Consider the following 18,743-nt stretch of genomic DNA (forward strand, 5'->3'; position numbering starts at 1 on the left):
CATTGGTAACCAGGACAATAGAACAAGAACTCTAATGTACAGTAGGGATAACATCAGTAACCAGGACAATAGAACAAGAACTCTAATGTACAGTAGGGATAACATTGGTAACCAGGCCAATATTTTTTTATTTTTTTTTATTTTTTTTATTTCACCTTTATTTAACCAGGTAGGCTAGTTGAGAACAAGTTCTCATTTGCAACTGCGACCTGGCCAAGATAAGGCATAGCAGTGTGAACAGACAACACAGAGTTACACATGGAGTAAACAATTAACAAGTCAATAACACAGTAGAAAAAAGGGGAGTCTATATATACATTGTGTGCAAAAGGCATGAGAAGGTAGGCAAATAATTACAATTATGCAGATTAACACTGGAGTGATAAATGATCAGATGGTTATGTAAAGGTAGAGATAGAGATATTGGTGTGCAAAAGAGCTGAAAAATAAATAAATAAAAACAGTATGGGGATGAGGTAGGTGAAAATGGGTGGGCTATTTACCAATAGACTATGAACAGCTGCAGCGATCGGTTAGCTGCTCAGATAGCAGATGTTTGAAGTTGGTGAGGGAGATAAAAGTCTCCAACTTCAGCGATTTTTGCAATTCGTTCCAATCACAGGCAGCAGAGAACTGGAACGAAAGGCGGCCAAATGAGGTGTTGGCTTTAGGGATGATCAGTGAGATACACCTGCTGGAGCGCGTGCTACGGATGGGTGTTGCCATCGTAACCAGTGAACTGAGATAAGGCGGAGCTTTACCTAGCATTTACCTAGCATGGACTTGTAGATGACCTGGAGCCAGTGGGTCGAACTCTAATGTACAGTAGGGATAACATTGGTAACCAGGACAATATAACAAGAACTCTAATGTACAGTAGGGATAACATCAGGAACCAGGACAATAGAACAAGAACTCTAATGTACAGTAGTGATAACATTGGTAACCAGGACAATAGAACAATAACTCTAATGTACAGTAGGGATAACATCAGTAACCAGGACAATAGAACAAGAACTCTAATGTACAGTAGGGATAACATTGGTAACCAGACAATATAACAAGAACTCTAATGTACAGTAGGGATAACATTGGTAACCAGGACAATAGAACAAGAACTCTAATGTAAAGTAGGGATAACATTGGTAACCAGGACAATAGAACAAGAACTCTAATGTACAGTAGGGATAACATTGGTAACCAGGACAATAGAACAAGAACTCTAATGTACAGTAGGGATAACATTGGTAACCAGGACAATATAACAAGAACTCTAATGTACAGTAGGGATAACATCAGTAACCAGGACAATAGAACAAGAACTCTAATGTACAGTAGGGATAACATTGGTAACCAGGACAATAGAACAAGAACTCTAATGTACAGTAGGGATAACATCAGTAACCAGGACAATAGAACAAGAACTCTAATGTACAGTAGGGATAACATTGGTAACCAGGACAATAGAACAAGAACTCTAATGTACAGTAGGGATAACATTGGTAACCAGGACAATAGAACAAGAACTCTAATGTACAGTAGGGATAACATTGGTAACCAGGACAATAGAACAAGAACTCTAATGTACAGTAGGGATAACATTGGTAACCAGGACAATAGAACAAGAACTCTAATGTACAGTAGGGATAACATTGGTAACCAGGACAATATAACAAGAACTCTAATGTACAGTAGGGATAACATTGGTAACCAGGACAATAGAACAAGAACTCTAATGTACAGTAGGGATAACATTGGTAACCAGGACAATAGAACAAGAACTCTAATGTACAGTAGGGATAACATTGGTAACCAGGACAATATAACAAGAACTCTAATGTACAGTAGGGATAACATTGGTAACCAGGACAATATAACAAGAACTCTAATGTACAGTAGGGATAACATTGGTAACCAGGACAATAGAACAAGAACTCTAATGTACAGTAGGGATAACATTGGTAACCAGGACGATAGAACAAGAACTCTAATGTACAGTAGGGATAACATCAGTAACCAGGACAATAGAACAAGAACTCTAATGTACAGTAGGGATAACATTGGTAACCAGGACAATATAACAAGAACTCTAATGTACAGTAGGGATAACATTGGTAACCAGGACAATAGAACAAGAACTCTAATGTACAGTAGGGATAACATCAGTAACCAGGACAATAGAACAAGAACTCTAATGTACAGTAGGGATAACATTGGTAACCAGGCCTATTGCTTCTAGTTCCTTGTTCCCTGAATGGACAAAATAACCAATATGTTCCTATACATCAAATGACTCCCAGTGCATGACATGAATCAAACAATGAACTGAAATGAATGCCAAATGACTCCCAGTGCATGATATGAATCAAACAATGAACTGAAATGAACGCCAAATGGCTCCCAGTGCATGATATGAATCAAACAATGAACTGAAATGAACGCCAAATGGCTCCCAGTGCATGATATGAATCAAACAATGAACTGAAATTAACACTAAATGACTCCCAGTGCATGATATGAATCGAACAATGAACTGAAATGAACGCCAAATGACTCCCAGTGCATGATATGAATCAAACAATGAACTGAAATGAACGCCAAATGACTACCAGTGCATGATATGAATCAAACAATGAACTGAAATGAATGCCAAATGACTCCCAGTGCATGATATGAATCAAACAATGAACTGAAATTAACGCCAAATGACTCCCAGTGCATGATATGAATCAAACAATGAACTGAAATGAACGCCAAATGACTCCCAGTGCATGATATGAATCAAACAATGAACTGAAATTAATGCCAAATGACTCCAAGTGCATGATATGAATCAAACAATGAACTGAAATGAACGCCAAATGACTCCCAGTGCATGATATGAATCAAACAATGAACTGAAATGAACGCCAAATGACTCCCAGTGCATGACATGAATCAAACAATGAACTAACAATGAACGCCAAATGACTCCCAGTGCATGACATGAATCAAACCAATGAACTGAAATTAAACGCCAATGCAATTCCATTCAAATTTGCAAGTTTAGCACTGAGCAATTTAGAAGACCAATACCAAATCAATAACCTTTAATGGACTTTTGACAGATGCCCAATACATGTTTCATCCTGGCGCTGGACAAACACATGTTCGTATCAGGGGTCCCGAGTGGCACAGCGCTCTAGTTAAATAAAGGTTCAATAAAATGTTTCATTAAAATCACAAAAGTGCCACAGATGCACTAGGTTACTCCTTCCAGGAAGAGAGAATCGACACTGGACCTTGGTAACAGTGAGTAAAGTGGTGACCTCACGTGCAGTGGGGTGCAAACCAGACAAAGGAAGTGCTGTTGTTGTTGTGGTGGTGGGGATGGGAGTGGAGGGAGGAGGACGGAGGGCAGGGTCATCAGCGTTGAGGTCCAGTCATTCCACCTATAGGCCCCTTTCTGATCAGACTTACTAACGTAGTTATACTGAGGTCAGACACTATGTGGCACCAAAATATGGACACAAAAAGTTGAAGAATCAAATCCAGGGATATGTGTATGGACACAGATGGCCACAGAAAGTGAAGAATCAAATCCAGGGATATGTATATGGACACAGATGGCCACAGAAAAAAAGCACTGTCCCTGATCAGTTGAACATTAAGTGGGTCGTGTCATGAATTTGCTCAAAACAGTCTTTCACGTCTCTGACGACTCACACATCTCTTTCTTTATTTTTCCTATAGTTGAGAAACAAAAGAGGGACAACTGTCCTAGCAGAGCTAGTTAGGGCCCCTGGCAAACAGAAGGGCCTCTCTAGTTAGGGCCCCTGGCAAACAGAAGGGCCTCTCTAGTTAGGGCCCCTGGCAAACAGAAGCGCCTCTCTAGTTAGGGCCCCTGGCAAACAGAAGGGTCTCTCTAGTTTGGGTCCCTGGCAAACAGAAGGGCCTCTCTAGTTAGGGCCCTTGGCAAACAGAAGGGCCTCTCTAGTTAGGGCCCCTGGCAAACAGAAACGCCTCTCTAGTTAGGGCCCCTGCTAATCCCACCTCTGCAGGCGCAGATTAATCTGTGATTCTGGGCGTCGTCCTGATGAGTGGACAGCGTCATTTAATCTTGTTAGACACTGGCTGAGGTGAACTTTCCACCTGCGTGTGCGTGCCCTTGTGGCCCCCACACTCCGACCCCGACCCCGCTCCCGTCTAACCCTAATCCCTCGTTCTCTCTCTTTCCCCTCTTTCTTTCTCCTCTACGACGACTCTCAAGCATAGTCACCCTCTTTCTTCTCCTTTGTCTCCGTTCCTCTGACTGCAGAAGGGATCTATCAGCCAGACTAAGCATACAAACACAAGAGCTGTTTAACTCAGCAGCTGGTCGGTGGTGTCTAGGTTTGAGGGAAGGATTTAGGGGTCAGGGTCTGGATGGGTTTAAAAATTCAGAGTTGCTTTGGCTGACCGCACAGACATCACATTTAGGGATGTATGTCAACACAGATCTGTGAGCATGGACAAATGTGACAGTTCTTTTGGTTCACAAATAATATCATTTTGACTATGGCAATGAGGACCCATCCAGGTGGATGCTACATATTGGTGATGAATGTGATTGAGTTTCACTCATACAATGAAGAGCTCTTCCATCCAATCAACTATTGTCATTACAGTATTATTCCCCAAAATGAGACTTAAAGACTTAAATGGTCTTTAGACAGAAGGATAGGGCGGGGAATCAGACAAGGGTGAAGATGAAATACAATGTCAAATGCAGGTTTGGTGTTAGGGGCTGGTATGGCTGAAGTTAAGTTCAGGTTTGATGTTTGGGATAGCTATCTGACCATGCATGTTGTGCTGAAGGTTTGGGCGGATGGGGAGAGAGAGGACTCATAGGAAGAATGACCTTTCTATAGTGTAGAGAGAAAATAGACCACTACTGCTCTCTGCTGGCCAAGCAACTCTGTTACACAATAAGGATCTGTCTGCTGGCCAAGCAACTCTGTTACACAATAAGGATCCGCCCTCTGCTGGCCAAGCAACTCTGTTACACAATAAGGATCTGTCTGCTGGCCAAGCAACTCTGTTACACAATAAGGATCCGCCCTCTGCTGGCCAAGCAACTCTGTTACACAATAAGGATCCACCCTCTGCTGGCCAAGCAACTCTGTTACACAATAAGGATCTGTCCTCTGCTGGCCAAGCAACTCTGTTACACAATAAGGATCTGTCCTCTGCAGGCCAAGTAACTCTGTTACACAATAAGGATCTGTCCTCTGCTGGCCAAGCAACTCTGTTACACAATAAGGATCTGTCCTCTGCAGGCCAAGCAACTCTGTTACACAATAAGGATCTGTCCTCTGCTGGCCAAGCAACTCTGTTACACAATAAGGATCTGTCCTCTGCTGGCCAAGCAACTCTGTTACACAATAAGGATCTGTCCTCTGCAGGCCAAGTAACTCTGTTACACAATAAGGATCTGTCCTCTGCTGGCCAAGCAACTCTGTTACACAATAAGGATCTGTCCTCTGCAGGCCAAGCAACTCTGTTACACAATAAGGATCTGTCCTCTGCAGGCCAAGCAACTCTGTTACACAATAAGGATCTGTCCTCTGCTGGCCTAGCAACTCTGTTACACAATAAGGATCTGTCCTCTGCAGGCCAAGCAACTCTGTTACACAATAAGGATCTTAATATTGTGGAGAAATGCAGGAACATTTTGGGTTTGGCCTACTGGCAAGTAACCAAAAAGCATAAATGTATCCACTGATTCCTAATTGGCTGACTGATTCATCAATCGTCCCCTCCTCAGTGTAAGCATTCTGTCTCCCATGGCATCACCCAGGTGGGTGTTACACTTTGGCAGTAAATAACATAAATATCCTACTGAATTACCCAAACCTGACTGTAAACATGAGGAGGACTGGCCATCTCTCAGAGCCTGGTTCCTCTCTAGGTTTCTTCCCAGGTTTCTGCCTTCTAGGGAGTTCATCCTAGCCATTGGGCATTGCTTGCTCTTTGAAGATTCAGGCTGGGTTTCTGTAAAGCACTTTGTGACAACTGCTGATGTAAAATGGGCTTCATAAAATAAATTAAATTGAGAGCATGTTGCTGTTCCAACTCACCACCCAGAAGAGAGTGCCAGAGCCTGGTACTGCCCTATAGTAGAGTATATAATAATATAATAACTCACCACCCAGAAGAGAGTGCCATGTGCCAGAGCCTGGTACTGCCCTATAGTAGAGTATATAATAATATAATAACTCACCACCCAGAAGAGACTGCCATGTGCCAGAGCCTGGTACTGCCCTATAGTAGAGTATATAATAATATAAGAACTCCCCACCCAGAAGAGAGTGCCAGAGCCTGGTACTGCCCTATAGTAGAGTATATACTAACTCACCACCCAGAAGAGAGTGCCAGAGCCTGGTACTGCCCTATAGTAGAGTATATAATAATATAAGAACTCCCCACCCAGAAGAGAGTGTCAGAGCCTGGTACTGCCCTATAGTAGAGTATATAATAATATAAGAACTCACCACCCAGAAGAGAGTGCCAGAGCCTGGTACTGCCCTATAGTAGAGTATATAATAATATAAGAACTCACCACCCAGAAGAGAGTGTCAGAGCCTGGTACTGCCCTATAGTAGAGTATATAATAACTCACCACCCAGAAGAGAGTGTCAGAGCCTGGTACTGCCTTATAGTAGAGTATATAATAATATAAGAACTCCCCACCCAGAAGAGAGTGCCAGAGCCTGGTACTGCCCTATAGTAGAGTATATACTAACTCACCACCCAGAAGAGAGTGCCAGAGCCTGGTACTGCCCTATAGTAGAGTATATAATAATATAAGAACTCCCCACCCAGAAGAGAGTGTCAGAGCCTGGTACTGCCCTATAGTAGAGTATATAATAATATAAGAACTCACCACCCAGAAGAGAGTGCCAGAGCCTGGTACTGCCCTATAGTAGAGTATATAATAATATAAGAACTCACCACCCAGAAGAGAGTGTCAGAGCCTGGTACTGCCCTATAGTAGAGTATATAATAATATAAGAACTCCCCACCCAGAAGAGAGTGCCAGAGCCTGGTACTGCCCTATAGTAGAGTATATACTAACTCACCACCCAGAAGAGAGTGCCAGAGCCTGGTACTGCCCTATAGTAGAGTATATAATAATATAAGAACTCCCCACCCAGAAGAGAGTGTCAGAGCCTGGTACTGCCCTATAGTAGAGTATATACTAACTCACCACCCAGAAGAGAGTGTCAGAGCCTGGTACTGCCCTATAGTAGAGTATATAATAACTCACCACCCAGAAGAGAGTGCCAGAGCCTGGTACTGCCCTATAGTAGAGTATATAATAATATAAGAACTCACCACCCAGAAGAGAGTGTCAGAGCCTGGTACTGCCCTATAGTAGAGTATATAATAATATAAGAACTCACCACCCAGAAGAGAGTGTCAGAGCCTGGTACTGCCCTATAGTAGAGTATATAATAATATAATAACTCACCACCCAGAAGAGAGTGTCAGAGCCTGGTACTGCCCTATAGTAGAGTATATAATAATATAAGAACTCACCACCCAGAAGAGAGTGCCATGTGTCAGAGCCTGGTACTGCCCTATAGTAGAGTATATAATAATATAATAACTCACCACCCAGAAGAGAGTGTCAGAGCCTGGTACTGCCCTATAGTAGAGTATATAAGAACTCACCACCCAGAAGAGAGTGTCAGAGCCTGGTACTGCCCTATAGTAGAGTATATAATAACTCACCACCCAAAAGAGAGTGCCAGAGCCTGGTACTGCCCTATAGTAGAGTATATAATAATATAAGAACTCCCCACCCAGAAGAGAGTGTCAGAGCCTGGTACTGCCTTATAGTAGAGTATATAATAATATAAGAACTCACCACCCAGAAGAGAGTGCCAGAGCCTGGTACTGCCCTATAGTAGAGTATATAATAATATAAGAACTCCCCACCCAGAAGAGAGTGCCAGAGCCTGGTACTGCCCTATAGTAGAGTATATAATAATATAATAACTCACCACCCAGAAGAGAGTGCCAGAGCCTGGTACTGCCCTATAGTAGAGTATATAATAATATAAGAACTCCCCACCCAGAAGAGAGTGCCAGAGCCTGGTACTGCCCTATAGTAGAGTATATAATAATATAATAACTCACCACCCAGAAGAGAGTGCCAGAGCCTGGTACTGCCCTATAGTAGAGTATATAATAATATAAGAACTCCCCACCCAGAAGAGAGTGCCAGAGCCTGGTACTGCCCTATAGTTGAGTATATAATAATATAAGAACTCACCACCCAGAAGAGAGTGCCAGAGCCTGGTACTGCCCTATAGTTGAGTATATAATAATATAATAACTCACCACCCAGAAGAGAGTGCCAGAGCCTGGTACTGCCCTATAGTTGAGTATATAATAATATAAGAACTCACCACCCAGAAGAGAGTGTCAGAGCCTGGTACTGCCCTATAGTAGAGTATATACTAACTCACCACCCAGAAGAGAGTGCCAGAGACTGGTACTGCCCTATAGTAGAGTATATAATAATATAAGAACTCCCCACCCAGAAGAGAGTGCCAGAGCCTGGTACTGCCTTATAGTAGAGTATATAATAACTCACCACCCAGAAGAGAGTGCCAGAGCCTGGTACTGCCCTATAGTAGAGTATATAATAATATAAGAACTCACCACCCAGAAGAGAGTGTCAGAGCCTGGTACTGCCCTATAGTAGAGTATATAATAATATAAGAACTCACCACCCAGAAGAGAGTGTCAGAGCCTGGTACTGCCTTATAGTAGAGTGAATAATAATAATAATAACTCACCACCCAGAAGAGAGTGCCAGAGCCTGGTACTGCCCTATAGTAGAGTATATAATAATATAATAACTCACCACCCAGAAGAGAGTGTCAGAGCCTGGTACTGCCCTATAGTAGAGTATATAATAATATAAGAACTCACCACCCAGAAGAGAGTGCCATGTGTCAGAGCCTGGTACTGCCCTATAGTAGAGTATATAATAATATAATAACTCACCACCCAGAAGAGAGTGTCAGAGCCTGGTACTGCCCTATAGTAGAGTATATAAGAACTCACCACCCAGAAGAGAGTGTCAGAGCCTGGTACTGCCCTATAGTAGAGTATATAATAACTCACCACCCAAAAGAGAGTGCCAGAGCCTGGTACTGCCCTATAGTAGAGTATATAATAATATAAGAACTCCCCACCCAGAAGAGAGTGTCAGAGCCTGGTACTGCCTTATAGTAGAGTATATAATAATATAAGAACTCACCACCCAGAAGAGAGTGCCAGAGCCTGGTACTGCCCTATAGTAGAGTATATAATAATATAAGAACTCCCCACCCAGAAGAGAGTGCCAGAGCCTGGTACTGCCCTATAGTAGAGTATATAATAATATAATAACTCACCACCCAGAAGAGAGTGCCAGAGCCTGGTACTGCCCTATAGTAGAGTATATAATAATATAAGAACTCCCCACCCAGAAGAGAGTGCCAGAGCCTGGTACTGCCCTATAGTAGAGTATATAATAATATAATAACTCACCACCCAGAAGAGAGTGCCAGAGCCTGGTACTGCCCTATAGTAGAGTATATAATAATATAAGAACTCCCCACCCAGAAGAGAGTGCCAGAGCCTGGTACTGCCCTATAGTTGAGTATATAATAATATAAGAACTCACCACCCAGAAGAGAGTGCCAGAGCCTGGTACTGCCCTATAGTTGAGTATATAATAATTTAATAACTCACCACCCAGAAGAGAGTGCCAGAGCCTGGTACTGCCCTATAGTTGAGTATATAATAATATAAGAACTCACCACCCAGAAGAGAGTGTCAGAGCCTGGTACTGCCCTATAGTAGAGTATATACTAACTCACCACCCAGAAGAGAGTGCCAGAGACTGGTACTGCCCTATAGTAGAGTATATAATAATATAAGAACTCCCCACCCAGAAGAGAGTGCCAGAGCCTGGTACTGCCTTATAGTAGAGTATATAATAACTCACCACCCAGAAGAGAGTGCCAGAGCCTGGTACTGCCCTATAGTAGAGTATATAATAACTCACCACCCAGAAGAGAGTGCCAGAGCCTGGTACTGCCCTATAGTAGAGTATATAATAACTCACCACCCAGAAGAGAGTGCCAGAGACTGGTACTGCCCTATAGTAGAGTATATAATAATATAATAACTCACCACCCAGAAGAGAGTGCCAGAGCCTGGTACTGCCCTATAGTAGAGTATATAATAATATAATATCTCACCACCCAGAAGAGAGTGCCAGAGCCTGCTACTGCCCTATAGTAGAGTATATACTAACTCACCACCCAGAAGAGAGTGCCAGAGCCTGGTACTGCCCTATAGTAGAGTATATAATAATATAAGAACTCACCACCCAGAAGAGAGTGTCAGAGCCTGGTACTGCCTTATAGTAGAGTATATAATAATATAAGAACTCACCACCCAGAAGAGAGTGCCAGAGCCTGGTACTGCCCTATAGTAGAGTATATAATAATATAAGAACTCCCCACCCAGAAGAGAGTGCCAGAGCCTGGTACTGCCCTATAGTAGAGTATATAATAATATAATAACTCACCACCCAGAAGAGAGTGCCAGAGCCTGGTACTGCCCTATAGTAGAGTATATAATAATATAAGAACTCCCCACCCAGAAGAGAGTGCCAGAGCCTGGTACTGCCCTATAGTAGAGTATATAATAATATAATAACTCACCACCCAGAAGAGAGTGCCAGAGCCTGGTACTGCCCTATAGTAGAGTATATAATAATATAAGAACTCCCCACCCAGAAGAGAGTGCCAGAGCCTGGTACTGCCCTATAGTTGAGTATATAATAATATAAGAACTCACCACCCAGAAGAGAGTGCCAGAGCCTGGTACTGCCCTATAGTTGAGTATAAAATAATATAATAACTCACCACCCAGAAGAGAGTGCCAGAGCCTGGTACTGCCCTATAGTTGAGTATATAATAATATAAGAACTCACCACCCAGAAGAGAGTGTCAGAGCCTGGTACTGCCCTATAGTAGAGTATATACTAACTCACCACCCAGAAGAGAGTGCCAGAGACTGGTACTGCCCTATAGTAGAGTATATAATAATATAAGAACTCCCCACCCAGAAGAGAGTGCCAGAGCCTGGTACTGCCTTATAGTAGAGTATATAATAACTCACCACCCAGAAGAGAGTGCCAGAGCCTGGTACTGCCCTATAGTAGAGTATATAATAACTCACCACCCAGAAGAGAGTGCCAGAGCCTGGTACTGCCCTATAGTAGAGTATATAATAACTCACCACCCAGAAGAGAGTGCCAGAGACTGGTACTGCCCTATAGTAGAGTATATAATAATATAATAACTCACCACCCAGAAGAGAGTGCCAGAGCCTGGTACTGCCCTATAGTAGAGTATATAATAATATAATATCTCACCACCCAGAAGAGAGTGCCAGAGCCTGCTACTGCCCTATAGTAGAGTATATACTAACTCACCACCCAGAAGAGAGTGCCAGAGCCTGGTACTGCCCTATAGTAGAGTATATAATAATATAATATCTCACCACCCAGAAGAGAGTGCCAGAGCCTGCTACTGCCCTATAGTAGAGTATATACTAACTCACCACCCAGAAGAGAGTGCCAGAGCCTGGTACTGCCTTATAGTAGAGTATATAATAATATAAGAACTCACCACCCAGAAGAGAGTGTCAGAGCCTGGTACTGCCCTATAGTAGAGTATATAATAATATAAGAACTCACCACCCAGAAGAGAGTGCCAGAGCCTGGTACTGCCCTATAGTAGAGTATATAATAATATAATAACTCACCACCCAGAAGAGAGTGTCAGAGCCTGGTACTGCCCTATAGTAGAGTATATACTAACTCACCACCCAGAAGAGAGTGTCAGAGCCTGGTACTGCCCTATAGTAGAGTATATAATAATATAATAACTCACCACCCAGAAGAGAGTGCCAGAGCCTGGTACTGCCCTATAGTAGAGTATATACTAACTCACCACCCAGAAGAGAGTGTCAGAGCCTGGTACTGCCCTATAGTAGAGTATATAATAATATAAGAACTCCCCACCCAGAAGAGAGTGCCAGAGCCTGGTACTGCCCTATAGTAGAGTATATAATAATATAAGAACTCACCACCCAGAAGAGAGTGTCAGAGCCTGGTACTGCCCTATAGTAGAGTATATACTAACTCACCACCCAGAAGAGAGTGTCAGAGCCTGGTACTGCCCTATAGTAGAGTATATAATAATATAAGAACTCCCCACCCAGAAGAGAGTGCCAGAGCCTGGTACTGCCCTATAGTAGAGTATATAATAATATAAGAACTCACCACCCAGAAGAGAGTGTCAGAGCCTGGTCCTGCCCTATAGTAGAGTATATACTAACTCACCACCCAGAAGAGAGTGCCAGAGACTGGTACTGCCCTATAGTAGAGTATATAATAATATAAGAACTCACCACACAGAAGAGAGTGTCAGAGCCTGGTACTGCCCTATAGTAGAGTCTATAATAATATAAGAACTCACCACCCAGAAGAGAGTGCCATGTGCCAGAGCCTGGTACTGCCCTATAGTAGAGAGCACACTGAGGATTAGACAGGCGAGCACGATGAGGAACCTGCAGGACAGAACAATAATCAAATCACTTTATGTAAGACGTGGAGAGGTATATAAAACAACGCAGAGTATGTGGGAAATGATTGAAAGCAGTCAAGAGAATACACAGACGCCCCCAAAAGTTACATATTGGAGCTTTAAAGCTGAGAACTATGATTTAAAACACTCATGGTTTTAACCCACTTTAAATTCAGAGCTATTACTTAAAACAATCAGGGTGTTAACCCACTTTAATCTGAGAACTATGATTTAAAACACTCATGGTGTTAACCCACTTTAATCTGAGAACTATGATTTAAAACACTCATGGTGTTAACCCACTTTAATCTGAGAACTATGATTTAAAACACTCAGGGTGTTAACCCACTTTAATCTGAGAACTATGATTTAAAACACTTTTGGTGTTAACCCACTTTAATCTGAGAACTATGATTTAAAACACTCATGGAGTTAACCCACTTTAATCTGAGAACTATGATTTAAAACTCTCATGGTGTTAACCCACTTTAATCTGAGAACTATGATTTAAAACACTCAGGGTGTTAACCCACTTTAATCTGAGAACTATGATTTAAAACAATCAGGGTGTTAACCCACTTTAATCTGAGAACTATGATTTAAAACACTCAGGGTGTTAACCCACTTTAATCTGAGAACTATGATTTAAAACACTCATGGTGTTAACCCACTTTAATCTGAGAACTATGATTTAAAACACTCATGGTGTTAACCCACTTTAATCTGAGAACTATGATTTAAAACACTCATGGAGTTAACCCACTTTAATCTGAGAACTATGATTTAAAACACTCATGGTGTTAACCCACTTTAATCTGAGAACTATGATTTAAAACACTCAGGGTGTTAACCCACTTTAATCTGAGAACTATGATTTAAAACACTCAGGGTGTTAACCCACTTTAATCTGAGAACTATGATTTAAAACACTCAGGGTGTTAACCCACTTTGAGTGTTTTTTTTCTCAGTCATAAACCGACATGATGTACAGTATCTATCCTTCATGAGCCACTAGGTGTGTTTGACTGTAGAGTCAGTTTCTCTGTGCGTGCCGTGCAGTGTGCTAACAGGGTAGAGCCGTGGGCCTGTAGCCAGAAGAGTAGCTACCTCAGCTGAACTCAGGCCTCGACTGACGTGGACTCTGACGTTACTGTACTTCAACACAGCCTCACAGTAGATGGTGTTCCAAAGATATGTCACCAGATCAAACACACCTACTTCACACCAAACATAAAGACATTCTACACACACAAACACACACACACACACACACACACAAATACACATCCACACATTCTAATACCACTATCGTGCCAACCCCTGACATTCTGAAAGGACAACAACATCCTGTCATTCTCTTTGATCTCAAGGTCATACGTTATTTTTCCAACTGAACCAACAATCAGACCACTGAGTCCTCAAGAGATAAAATGCTTTTCTTTGTACAAGATAAGGCTACAAGCTGCTACAACACTACTGAGCCAGACACAATGCAGATGACGTTGTAAATGCCAATTTCCACCCCTTGACAAGTTGACTTTCCCTCAGTCAATGGGAATCCTATTGAGATGATATCCAGCAGTTTGTGTAGGTCTACACCAGTGGCCAGATAGTAATGATAGACCTACCGTATGAACCTATAGCAAAACTACAGATGTAGGATCTTAATTTGAGCCAATTTGAGCCAGTTTGCTACAGCAGGCAACAGGAAGTGTGAATTATTATGTGGATTACAATTCATGGACATTTTTGTCGGGGTTGATACATTTTTCGTTAGGGCAAATCAAGTCTGAAATTTCTAAGTGGAAATTACAAACTTTAGAAGCCTTTTTAAAACTCAAATACACTACTGGTTTGCATTTCCTGCAGTGCAGGAAAATTATCTACAACAAAAGAGTTATCAAATTAAGGTCCTACATCTGTAGGGAGAGGGGTTGCTGTTTTGTTTGCGGTTAGTGTTTGTTTCATTGAGGCCCTTATCCCCTTATGTCTGGTGTGCTTACTGATGACTGGTCTGGAATCCAACCACCTCACCACCACACATAGAACAGAGAAGAAGAAGGATCCACTGTGCAGCAGCCAGTAAAACAGAGAAGAAGAAGGATCCACTGTGAAGCAGCCAGTAAAACAGAGAAGAAGAGGGATCCACTGTGCAGCAGCCAGTAGAACAGAGAAGAAGAGGGATCCACTGTGCAGCAGCCAGTAAAACAGAGAAGAAGAGGGATCCACTGTGCAGCAGCCAGTAGAACAGAGAAGAAGAGGGATCCACTGTGAAGCAGCCAGTAGAACAGAGAAGAGGGATCCACTGTGCAGCAGCCAGTAGAACGGAGAAGAAGAGGGATCCACTGTGAAGCAGCCAGTAGAACAGAGAAGAAGAGGGATCCACTGTGAAGCAGCCAGTAGAACGGAGAAGAAGAGGGATCCACTGTGAAGCAGCCAGTAGAACAGAGAAGAAGAGGGATCCACTGTGAAGCAGCCAGTAGAACAGAGAAGAAGAGGGATCCACTGTGAAGCAGCCAGTAAAACAGAGAAGAAGAGGGATCCACTGTGCAGCAGCCAGTAGAACGGAGAAGAAGAGGGATCCACTGTGAAGCAGCCAGTAGAACAGAGAAGAAGAGGGATCCACTGTGAAGCAGCCAGTAGAACAGAGAAGAAGAGGGATCCACTGTGAAGCAGACAGTAGAACAGAGAAGAAGAGGGATCCACTGTCCAGAACAGACTATGGGAGAGACACAGTACTACATGGAGCCATGGCTACATGGAACTCTATTCCACATCAGGTAATTGATGCAAGTAGAATCATTTAAAAAACAGATAGAACCTTATGGAATAGCTGGGACTGTAAAGACACACACATGCTAACACAAGCACTCTACACACACGAACACATGGATGTTGTATTGTAGATATGTGGTAGTAGAGTAGTGGCCTGAGGGCACACACAATGCATTGTGAAAAGTGTTAAGAAATGTAATGTCATGTAATATTTGTAATTGTATATAACTGCCTTAATGTTGCTGGACCCCAGGCAGGAACTTGGCAGGAACTAATGGGGATCCATAATAAACCCCAGGAAGAGTAGCTGCTGCCTTGGCAGGAACTAATGGGGATCCATAATAAACCCCAGGAAGAGTAGCTCCTGCCTTGACAGGAACTAATGGGGATCCATAATAACCCCCAGGAAGAGTAGCTGCTGCTTTGGCAGGGAACTAATGGGGATCCATAATAACCCACAGGAAGAGTAGCTGCTGCCTTGGCAGGAACTAATGGGGATCCATAATAAACCCCAGGAAGAGTAGCTGCTGCCTTGACAGGAACTAATGGGGATCCATAATAAATACAAATAACATATAGTGGGCTGTGTGGGCCCTATTGAGCTCTACACAATACTGTAAGCATCACGTCTCCAAGCTCCATGTATTATTGATGGGCAGGATCTCTTCCAGTCTACTGCGTCTGCAGGGGGTAGCAGGACTGAGCAGAAAGGGGTAGACAGCAGCACTGTGTACAGGTAATCACATCATGAGGTTTTACTATCAGGCACTAGAACACATCTAAGGCAGGTTGACTTGTGACGTCATAGGCGGCTGGCTTGTGGAGCGAAGGGACAAGGTGATAGTTTCACGTGGCAGTGTCACTGTGTAGGGTCTCAGTCTCCCTGTTATGTAGCTCAATCATTGTGAACGTCATGATCTCAGGATCTGAAAGTAAATGTAGGTATCCAACAGAATGTTGCCATGTCATTATCAATGGAAGCATTGTAAACAGCATACAGTAAGTAGCACAAGCACATAGCTTGAGGCAACATGCCAACACTACAGAGGTCATGGTGTAACGGAACTATTCAACCATGCAAACACACACACACACACACACACACACACACACACACACCCACACACACACACACACTCTCTCTCTCTCTTGTGGGGGAGGTCCTGCAGTCCTGATAGCACTCTGTCTGGAGCGCTCACTCTGGGTCAGTGATAAGCCAATGTTCATTCCTGCCTCCCACTCTTATAGTTACACAACAATGAAATAACATTAACATTACATTTGAGTTATTCAGCAGACGCTAGTACCCAGAGTGACTTAAAGTTGGTGCATTCATCTCAAGGTAGCTAGGTGAGACAACCACATATAACAGTTATAAACCAGGTTTCCATCCAACCTTTTCATGTAAGTAAAGTACATTTCGGATTTTAAAACAATTAAAGTCATTCCAGGAATGACATGGAAACAGAAAACAATTATGTATACTTTCCAAAAGTTAACAAGAACAAAAAAAATAGACAAGGTGGGATCTTTTTGTGTCGGTAAAATGAATTATTATGCGAGAAATTTCATTGGAAACGCTTTTATGTGCAAATATTGATATAATAACCATAATATCAACGTAAACTTTGAGTCACACGATGACATGTTGTGTGGTCCTCCCACTACGACTCGTCGGGAAAGCAGGCAGTGTATTAGGCTACAGATGAAATACATTAGGAAAAACTTCACAGGTTGGTGAAAGTGCAAGGTGATGAGTTTGATGCTCCAAAAATAAAAAAGGTCTTATTCTGATGACATGATCATCGATGCTTAGCTGCCATTTGACAAATACAAATAATCTTGCTCTTTTGCCCATAATAATCTCATCGTGTAATGTCGGATATGCGTATCTGCGCGCTGTTGGCTAGAGCACACCGTGCCAATACTAAGGGGGCACAGTCTCTACATAACGCAACATTTTGTTGTGAGAAAACTATAACAGTTGAAAATGCGATGGAAATCAATGTAATTTTTAAAAATGTTATTCCGTACATGGAATTTAAGCGCGAAAGGGTATTTTTATGTGCACTACGTCGTCACGCACAGCCTTTTTATCTGACACAAGTCGATTTGATGGAAACACATATGTGGGTGGGAAAATTAGGGTTTTAGAATATTCGCATGAAAAACTGTCGCCAATTGGATGGACACCTAGCTATAGTAAATACTTCCCTCGTTAAAGCAGCTATCAGCAAAGCCAGGGGTAGTAAGAAAAGACAAGTGTTTAGTGTAAAAAAAGGAAAGGGTTTACCTTGCACCCTCATTGGAACGCTAGACATTACCTTTGTTAAGATGGTTTTGGCTTTGTAAAGTTACTTAGAAAGTCAGCCAACTGTCCAGACTCTTAACATCTGATATGTCACAATTAGGACAGTGCTGTGATTGGCCTCCTAAACAGGTGAGGAAAATGCTGCCTAAATACAAATTAATCTATTAAGTAGTTATTTAGTAGGCAACATTTGCAGAAACAAGGGGGCATTTGTAGTGGTGGTCCATTGGTATCCAGTGCTAACAGGTCTATCTTTGCCCTGATGCATCAGGACCATCTCTGCCCTGATGCATTGGGACTATCTCTGCCCTGATGCATCAGGACCATCTCTGCCCTGATGCATCAGGACCATCTCTGCCCTGATGCATCAGGACCATCTCTGCCCTGATGCATCAGGACCATCTCTGCCCTGATGCATCAGGACCATCTCTGCCCTGATGCATCAGGACCATCTCTGCCCTGATGCATCAGGACCATCTCTGCCCTGATGCATCAGGACTATCTCTGCCCTGATGCATCAGGACTATCTCTGCCCTGATGCATCAGGCTCACCCAAAGCAGCCAGCCTGCATCAGGCATCCCCCATCCCTCACCAGCAGGTCATGGAGTGGCAGTATCAGGCTACTGCTCTCTAAGCAGCCAGCCTGCCAAGTTTAGCTGCCTGCTATCAACTCCAGTGAGAGGAGATACTGAGCACTGGGGGTTGGCCTTCAGACTGAACATTCCTCAGCCAGAGATCAGGCCCCCGAAACACTAACAGTATGCCCACGTCCCTGGACAACATTCTATGATATAGGGCTGGTTTCCCCTGGACACCATGATGATATAGGGCTGGTTTCCCCTGGGCAACATGATGATATAGGGCTGGTTTCCTCAGGACACCATGATGATATAGGGCTAGTTTCCCCTGGACAACATGATGATATAGGGCTGGTTTCCCCGGGACACCATGATGATATAGGGCTGGTTTCCCC

The 18,743-nt window shown here is 42.9% G+C and overlaps 1 protein-coding gene across 4 annotated transcripts in view; it reads right to left on the minus strand.

Annotated features, from left to right (window-relative positions):
* Positions 1-18,743, minus strand: part of LOC118936665 (potassium voltage-gated channel subfamily KQT member 1-like) — a 49,208-nt gene that overhangs the window by 28,684 nt on the left and 1,781 nt on the right. For all 4 annotated transcript variants that reach the window (XM_036981462.1, XM_036981461.1, XM_036981460.1 and 1 more), the window contains exon 2: positions 12,576-12,666. In XM_036981462.1, coding sequence (XP_036837357.1) covers positions 12,576-12,666 — 91 coding nt within the window. The remainder of the gene's footprint in view (positions 1-12,575; positions 12,667-18,743) is intronic.

This window comes from Oncorhynchus mykiss, chromosome 6 (assembly GCF_013265735.2).
Source record: "Oncorhynchus mykiss isolate Arlee chromosome 6, USDA_OmykA_1.1, whole genome shotgun sequence".
In the NCBI taxonomy this organism is placed as follows: domain Eukaryota; kingdom Metazoa; phylum Chordata; class Actinopteri; order Salmoniformes; family Salmonidae; genus Oncorhynchus; species Oncorhynchus mykiss.